Below are 8,945 nucleotides of genomic sequence, written 5' to 3'. Positions count from 1 at the left end.
GAACACAGTCATAACTTGGGGGAGACTGCTCCTCAGGCATCAGGACACTTGGAAAAGCATCCCTGCAGCCATAACATCTACCTGTGTGGTCATGGGGAGATAACTATATTTCTCTGTTTCTCATTTCCTCTTCCATGAAAGGAACTGATAGAAGCATATACGTCAGAGGGCTGTCACAGGAGGCACAGAGCAAGTGACAATCTCTATTACTGTGTTGTCACTAGAGGCAACCCCATCCTACAGGAGCTGAGGGAAGACTGCCTGGGCACTTTCTCTGCAGGTATGCATTTATTGATCCTTTGCTCCTAACTCTACATTTTGGTAGGTGGTGCTCATCTTTTGTGTGAGGTTGGTCCACTGGGAACTCAGAAAGAGGCTACTTCTCTGCCCTGAGTAGGAATGCAAAGGGGAGAGGATCTGGTCTGAAGCCTCTGGCTCATGCAGCTGCAGAAGTGTGTGTGCCAACTCTGTGCAACATGTAAGCAGGATTAGGGGACCCTACAAGGGCCACTGAGTGGCAATCCCCACAGGGGGGAAAGCATAACCTAAGAGCATGGCACCAGGTGTTCTCAAATGCTGGGATGACATTCAGTGCAGCAGGTTCCCCTCTCAGTCCTGGGTCTGATTCTCATGGGTTAGCCGAGAGGGTAGCATGGTCCCATCAAGACTGTGGAAGCCGAAAGCAGATGTGCTCACAGCCTATACTGGGAATGCATGTATTTGACAGAGCTTAGGTTTGGGGTATGGACACATAAAGAGAAGAGTCACCAGGGAAGAAGAGTCAAGACAGATATCAGGTTCAGTAACATGTGCAGATGCTCCTAAGAGGCCCAAGAGCCTGTCACTGACAGTCCCAAGGCTCCTGTGAATGTGGGAGCCACAGAGATAGTCGAAGCCATCTTTGCAACAGCCAATCAGAGCATGAATGCCAGGATATACCCAGAGATCCACATGCAGTCTCTGTCACGGGATCACGGGATCCTTGGAACTTGGGATGCTATAGATTCACTGGGGTCAGTAACTTTGCCTATAAAGAGGATAGTCTGATGATCTGTGTCATAGATAACCATCAGGAATGGCCTGTTGAAGGACACATTTGTTTCCATTCCTCTTCTACGAAAGACAAGATTGGCCCCTGTGGCAGGAGGTGCTTCTGTGTCTGCCTCAGACATATCCAGCACAGCTTTGTGGACCACCTGAGGGGGAGAGAAACACATCACTCAGTGGAGACCAGGGAGGGCAGGAGAGAAGACTGGAGCAAGCAGTGAGTGCTGGCCTCATCTGCTGCTGTTTCCCTGTTCCTTCTCTGAACTCTAACCCTGGATTTCCCAAGTCTCTGCTCAGAGTGGGAGATGAGGCACGCCCTGGGTCTGCTCAGTGTCTGAATCTGTGCTGCCCTCAAACCGCTACAAACTGGAGAACAGAGTTAGGGAATGGCAGGAGTTTCTTTACAGGCAGCCTCCGACTTCTTCAGAGGGAACAGCTAGGGGCCTGGCAGCCAGTGCAGGATTCAACCTCCCTCCTGCTCCTGTCTCTTTGGGATATACAACAGCAATGCACAACCCTTGGCTTCACATTCCCAAACAGCCATGTCCTGCTGTTACAGATTTGAGCCCAGGGCTCTGAATGGGCCCTGGACAGATCATTGGTCACTGATAAGCTGTGTACCTAGGGATGTAGTATGGGGGTCCAAGGAATCTTCTCTCCTATTCTTGATGTATTCATCAGACCTGCCATACAGTCCATGTTATTACTTTTACTGTTTATATTCTGTGTGCTGGTCAGGAAGCACTGACCCAGCACTGCAGTAAAGATGCTAAAATTGGACATGATTTGTCCCTACATGTATTGTGGGTGCCCCTGCAGTGTATTGAGGGTGTTCGTACAATGTATTATGGGTGCCCCTGTAGTGTATTTTGGGTGCTCTGAAGTGCAGAAGTTCTATAAAGCAACTAGAAGCCCTTGCCCACAATGGTCTCCTAGCTGAGCTTATTTACAGGGGGGGGGGGAAGGATGGACATTTGTAAAGGAACTCAGACTGTAAGTTTTCTTACACATGTACCATCCCCACATGCCCACAAGACCTTCACCATCCAGTCAGGTTCCAAGGCGAAGTACCCTGTGTTTCTCATCTTACCCGAGAGACTTGCAGGTCCTTGGCTCCTGTGATCCCAGACAGATCAGCCTGTGAGGAGAAGACTTCCCTGATGCCCAGCTCTGGAAGGACTTCCTCCAGGCTGTAGTCAGTGGAGATGGTTAACTTGGGCAGGTAGAGTTCATCGATCATCCTGAGAATAAAAAAATACTCATGTAAGAATCCCTAGACTCGGGAGGGGGGAGGCAAAAAAAAGACTCCCTAGACTCTGTGGTCCCCTCAATCCACCATATAGCAAGGGCTCCTCTCCACAGACAGCCTCTCACAGGATAGAAGTCCTCTTTCCATGCCTAGATGACTTGATTTTGCTCTTCCTAATGAATTAACTACCCAGCAGTGTCTGAGAGTGTGAACAGTAGACAGGCAACCTGACTTGGTCCTAGGTGTTTTTGACTTAGAATGGTTTCTTCCTAGATCCACAAATGCAGTCCGTCCAGTTATGCTGACCCTCAGACATCACTTAAGGAACCTTTCATTTAAAACTGCACACTGCATCAGACTACAGCCTTCCTAACCCTTGGACACTCCCCTTCTTTACTTCAGCCTGTCTCACATCTTTAACCTTCTAAATGATACTTAATTTAATTTTCCCTCTACACTATTTCTTCCTCAATTACAAGAGGAGTCCTCAGGGTAGGCTTCTGCTTCAGTCTCTGATATACTTCCATTCTACATCAGATGGCTCATAGTAGGTCTTCATGTCTTATTTGGTGTATGGTGAATGATGACTGTTGAGAGGAAGCAATAGCTCCAGAGAGCAGAGCTGATTCTCAGAGCTCATATCCTGTGAATCACCATTTCCTCTGCCTCCATACTCATTTGAGATTCTGTGTAACTTACAGCCTGTTAGAGGGAGAAGACCTCAGCTCCTTGTTCTAGTTGATCTCATCTTGTGAACAACAAAATCTACAGCAACTCAGGGCCCAAAAGACATAGTTAGCAGAGAGAAATTCAACTCAAGATCACCTGTCCCCTGGAGACTCTCCACCATTACACTGGGTACTACTGTGACTCTGAGGTACAGGGACACTGGCCATCAGGCAACAGCAGGACAGGGGTCAAAGACAGTTCTGGGACCTGAGGACATGCACCTGGGCCTCAGAGAGTTCTTCCACTTCCTCAGGGTCTCTGGTTGCAAGCTGGCTTCCACCTGCTGCATCTTGCCCTGGTCAGGGAGGATGAAGAGAGCGCTGGCCTTTCCTGTGTATTTCAACTCCACCACAGTGCAGGACAGCTCCTCATCCAGGAAGTAGGGTGTGGTCAGGGCGCTAGTTTTCATCATGGGCACCTTCACAGACCTCTGCTCATCTAAGTGGAACTCAGATTCAAATGTGACAGGAGGATGACCGGATGTCTTCCATTTGCCTAAAGATGAGGCAAATGATCATGCTGTAACCACAGGAAACTCCACCTCCTCCCCAGTCATGCACAGCTTTTGAGTTGTGACAGCAATGCATTATCTTCAGTCACTGAGCATGTCCCTTAGTGCGGGATCCGCTGAACTGGAAAACCCCAGGTATTTGATTAAGCTTCTGGCTATGAGCGTTGTCTCCAGGCTTGGTTTGGAAGAGGGAACTTTAAAACCACAGCCTGGCTACTTGAGCTTCTGACACAGTCAGGGATCTGGGGTGGAGTGTGTAAGAGAGACCAGAGTGAAGGTGGTGAGACTGGAGCCTGGGGAGAGTTGAGGGCCCTGTCTTCCTCAGGGGAGCCGTGTCTAGAAGGCGATGGCTTGTGGGACAGGATTTAGAGGAAACAGAAAAGCACAGCCTAATTTCTCCAATATAATGATCAGTTCCCAATCCATAGATTGTAGCTAAGACATGGGTAATGAGTCCTCAACTCATACATGGGCTATGACAGTCTCTAGAAATGTCAGATACCAGGTTTATGCCAGTATTGTAGTTTCTGTCCCCTCTACCAACGGACACTATGGGACTTGAGTGTGAAACAATTCCTTGCTCTTGGCATCTCACAGTCTAAAGATACATCTGTCCTCACACCAAGCAGCACTTGAGCTGTGTCCTGGGGAAAGCTGAGAGAGTCATGTTCTGCAGTCTAATACTTCAGGCTGTCCCTCTGCTACCACCATTCCCAGCCAACAGCAGCTCTGGAGTCATCCTGTCATAATGTCCTCCTGTCCTGTCCTCCTGTTCTCTAACATCCTATCCTACATTTCTGTCCAATGTCACCTTGATTTTCTGTCAACAGATCAGACCAGGCCTAGCACTGCCATGAATTAATTTTAATCCTCTCCAGATCCACCCAAGGTCTGGTTATGTCTTGACTTCTGTCAGGCACCAATTTCAGAGCTGTCACCTTGCTCCCTGTCTCTCCCATGGAGAATATGGTGGGTGTGGGATCTCTAGATCCACCCCCTCAGTACCATTACTGGTAAAACCACCATCTGAGATTCTATCTTGAAACCAAATATCATCAGATTCCTTGCACCAGGAATGTGTCTTGGAAATTCTGACTTTTCATGCTAAATGCCTAGTCATAATACAGAAGCAAAATTCTTCAAAGCATTCAGACACTAAACACAGAACACTGCCTGGCTGAGACTTCCCCACCACTAATGACTCTTACTCAGTCCCTGCTTCTCCATGTCCAAGACCAGTTCATTACAGAAAAAGCTCAGAGGAGACGTATTGCACAGGGACTGCCCAGAGGGCTCTTCACTTGTTGTCAGCTTTGCTACCTTCCCTGTCCAATTACTGTCTCTAGACTCCTTATGATCAATAAGTCCCCAACCCACATGGACCCTTCCAGAGGCAGACGTTCTCCAGCAGGTATGGACATCTGCCATGGAAACATAATAAAAATGCCTGCAATGGGAATCCTGGAAGAACGTATCTCTACAGAGAGTAACCATGGCTTCTGACTGAACATGTGAAGTATTCTACTTTTAAGTAAGGTTAAGTCATAGCCAATGAGCAGCCCTTGTAGACTGAGAGCTCAGGGCTTCTCTTGAGCATGTACAGGAAACACAGCTGGTGTCCTTAACCACATCAGAAGAGGAGACTGGTGAGTAAGAAGAAGTTAGGTACCCACGTCTCCAAGGCTTTGAGCACCTCCTTTCCAGTGGTCATATTATAGCACAGGAACCCAGCCAAGATCCTCTCCCTCCACTTCCCAAACAGTGACCACTCTCACCTTTAAAGTAGATGTAGTTCACCAGCACCATGGCTGTCCTGTCATCCAGGTCTGAGATCAGTTCCTTGATCTTCCCCTGGGTCTGGTTGCTCACATAGCTGTTGATGAAGTTTTTGGCCTCATGTGGCTGCTGGAAGTCAACTGTGAAGGCCTCAGCCTGGTACAGAGCCCTTATCTTCTCCTGGAATTCTTCCAGGATGTGAAGAAGGTTTTGAATAAACATAATGCTGCCTATGCTGATCTCTTCCTGTTCCCCTGGGTGGCTGACCATCTGTAGGAGATCCCCAAACCCCCTGTGGATGTCTGCCTCAAGGATCTCTGTGAGATTGAACTTAAGACCTTCTAGAATCTCTTCCAGGGTGTTGCCCTTTGCTCCCAGGGACACAATGGCCAAGGCAGCTGAGATGCTAAGTGGGGAGAAGGCAACATTTTTATCTGGATTCTTTAAGGCCAGCTCCTTGTAGAGGCTGAAGGCAAAGCCAGTGTTGCTGGAGGCCAATGTGAGACTGTCCACTTGTCTTCCATTTTCTTGAACATGCAATGCAGTGTCCAATTCCAGTGTGCCATTTGGGAAGCAGAGGACAGCAGGGCAGATCCCGGCCATCAAGATCCACAGAGCTGCAGTGAAGGCCATCTTCTGTGTTCTCCACACTGAAAGGAAAACATTCATTCAGTCTGGGAGGACCAGCTGGTGCTCTGACCATCTCCTACTTCTCCCTCTGGGGAGCAATGTGCCCTGCTGTGCTGACCTTTCTGCCTCTGGGACTGCCCACAGGAGGTGCTCTGGACACTCAGATGTCAGTACTATATCATATGCTTCCTACTGCCATGGAAGAAGTGTTGTTACAGAAGCCAATTCAAATAGTAGAGAACCAAGATCCAGAGGTTTGATTTAAGGTCATTGAGCAAGCCAGAATAAAAGTGGGGGATAGGTGTGAGCTCTGTCTGCACTTTGTGCCACCTCCAGCTGCTGCCTAGTTAGATGAACTCTGGAATGGTAGAGCAGTTTTTATCACAAATCCTGTCTTATCCTTTTGATGACAAGTCTGAGAAATCTTAAGGAGCCTGAGTTTATTTGGTGCATGAAGCTAGGTGTGAGGAGGGCTATTTGAGAGGCAGCAGGAAAGGTATCTCATGCAGTGTGGAAATCCTGGACCCATGGAAACTGACAGTGGAAGGACACACAGCCCTGCCAAGGAACCACATGGTCCTCTGTACCTCAGGATTAGAAGATGTCCTGGTGGAAAGAAGAATAAGAGTTATGAGTCTCAGACATCCGGATAAGATTTTATATTGGCTATGTAGTAGCAAGCAGCTTGGTGTAGCTTGGTGAGGGGTCCAGGTTACATTATCTGTAAGTGGCTACCTTATTGTGGGCATTGGGTGTTGTTGGGAATGTCTAGGGGTTCATCTATACACCAGGTGTGCAATCACTATAATCATGGTTAATTACCTTTAGCCTCTGACAATTTGTTCAGGTGTGCAAAGGTGAAGGCAGTGAACAGAAGGCAGAGGAAGAAGAGGAAAAAGGAGAGAGGGGAGAGGAAAGAGCAGAGATTGGAGAGGAGTTAGGATTGAGGAGGGAAAGAGGAGCAGAGAGGAAGGAGGAGAGAGGATAAAGGATAGAGAAGAGACTGGACAGGAGAGAGGACAGAGGAGAGGAGGGAAGGGAAAGGAGGGAAGTGATAGGAGGAAGGAGAACAGAGAGGAGGGAGGAGAAAGTGAGAGAGATAAGAGAGAGGGAAGAAGATAAAGGTGGAAAAGAAGAAGAGAGAGGAGGGAGAAAACTGGAGAAAAGAGGAGAAATGGGAGAGTAAAAGTTTGGAGAAAAGAAAGACAGAAATGGGAAAAAGAAGGACAAGGAGCAGGAAGAGGGAGGGCAAGGGGAATGGGAGGAGGGAGAGGGAGAGAAAGCAGGAGGAAGCAAGGGAAGAAGTCTGGGAGAGAACACTAAAAGAGCATACAGGGAGCTGGAGGTAGCAGAGGAGAGTGTGTTGGCTCTAGGCCAACTGTCCCCATTGCTGTGACATGCCTGAAGATGTGCCAGTGACCTCAACAACTTGGCTGCCTTTACCCTGTGCTTTACTTTCAGACTGATACAAGCATTTCTTTGGAAAAACATTAAACAATATTTTGTGCCAGAAATTATTGACAGAGAAAAGAAGTTGCTATGTTCTTACAGCAGGAAACGTGGTTCAGTGATTGACCCTTCTTTGCCTCCCTAGTGGAGGATGAATCCCCTCTGCTTGGCTAGGAGATCTGGGATCTAAAAGGGAAATGGGGTCCCAACACCTCAGGTATCTCCTCTGTGATATGAGAAAGACAGAGCTGTCGTCTCATCCAGAGTGACTCTGAATAGTTCTGTCTCACCCTAGCTATGACAGCAGAATGCATGGTGGTCAAGTTCTCAAAACGTCCTCCCATATGGAGTCAGAAAAGCAGGCTCCATTTACTCTCCATAAGCATAGACCACAGCATCTGCATTCACTGGCAAGAGAAACAGATCAGAGAGAAGATTTTATGAACCCCAGAAATGTTCCCTGATTCTAACCCAGTATCTTAGACAAAGTCCTTGCCCCACACCCACAAACAAGTTGTAGGTCATAGCCAGTACCACACAGTCCTGGGATCATTCCGTCTCTGTCCCTGGAGAAAGAAATCCTAGGCATTACCTGCTGAGCTGATACCAGCCAGCTGCCAGCCTCTGCGGTAGCTGACTCTTGATGTTCAGGCTTGCCACTTGCCTGGCCTCTTGTTCTCCCCAGTGAACACTGATGCCTATTTATTCTCACCAAGGGCTCCTCCCTCCTCTTAGGAAATGCTGGCATGGACAAGCTGTGGTCTGAGTTCAGATTAGAATTAGGCAGGATGATTTTGGGTAACGTGGATTTGTAGTCTTTAACAGAACTACCTCCTGATGGGACAATACCCACCTCTTCTCTTCTCTTCTCCTGGGTGTGTCATCTGTTTATCAAATGCTTCAAAGTTGATGTGGGAAAGGGAGGAAGTCAGAAGCAAACCAGGGTGCAGGATCTCTGCCCTACTTGTCACCAGGGAGGGCTGCAGCTTCATCATCTAAGTCATTTCAAAAGGAACAGTAAAACTAACTAGAAAATCCACTAGCCCTTCTTTATACAAATATTAAATTTGGCCAAGAAGGAACTTATTGAAACAATGTCCTTGACAATAGCCAATAATAATATAAACTATCTTGGTGTAACGCCAACTAAGCAAGGAAATGTTCTGCAGGACAAGTACTTCAAGTCTCTGAAGAAAGAAATTGAGGAAGATATCAGAATATGGAAAGATCTCCCATGCTAATGGATTGGTAGGATTAACCAAGCAAAATGGCCATCTTACCAAAAGAAGTTTACAGATTCAGTGCAATTCCCATCAAAATTCCAACACAATTCTTTACAGGCCTTGAAAGATCAATTCTCAAATTCATATGGAAAAACAAAACACCCAGTGTAGCTATAAACTATCTTGTACAATAAGAGAACTTCTGGAGGTACCACCATCCCAGATTTTAAGCTATATGACAAAGAAATAGTAAAAGAACCCCATGCTATTGGCATGAAAACAGTCATATTGATCAATGGAACCGAACTGGCTAACCTGGGATAACCCACTG

The 8,945-nt window shown here is 47.3% G+C and overlaps 1 protein-coding gene across 1 annotated transcript; it reads right to left on the bottom strand.

The window, feature by feature from the left end:
• Nucleotides 1-687: 687 nt before the first annotated feature.
• LOC114616405 (serine protease inhibitor A3C-like) lies at nucleotides 688-8,073 on the bottom strand. Its single transcript, XM_028761871.1, has 5 exons — nucleotides 7,984-8,073; nucleotides 5,312-5,962; nucleotides 3,247-3,520; nucleotides 2,138-2,288; nucleotides 688-1,196 (listed from the first exon to the last, which is right to left on the bottom strand). Exons 2-5 carry the CDS (start codon nucleotides 5,943-5,945, stop codon nucleotides 972-974), a joined length of 1,284 nt encoding a protein of 427 aa, XP_028617704.1. The 5' UTR covers nucleotides 5,946-5,962; nucleotides 7,984-8,073; the 3' UTR covers nucleotides 688-971.
• Nucleotides 8,074-8,945: the final 872 nt, after the last annotated feature.

This window comes from Grammomys surdaster, unplaced genomic scaffold (genome assembly GCF_004785775.1).
Source record: "Grammomys surdaster isolate TR1022 unplaced genomic scaffold, NIH_TR_1.0 319609, whole genome shotgun sequence".
Taxonomy (NCBI): domain Eukaryota; kingdom Metazoa; phylum Chordata; class Mammalia; order Rodentia; family Muridae; genus Grammomys; species Grammomys surdaster.
This window is presented reverse-complemented; position numbering and strand designations above follow the sequence as displayed.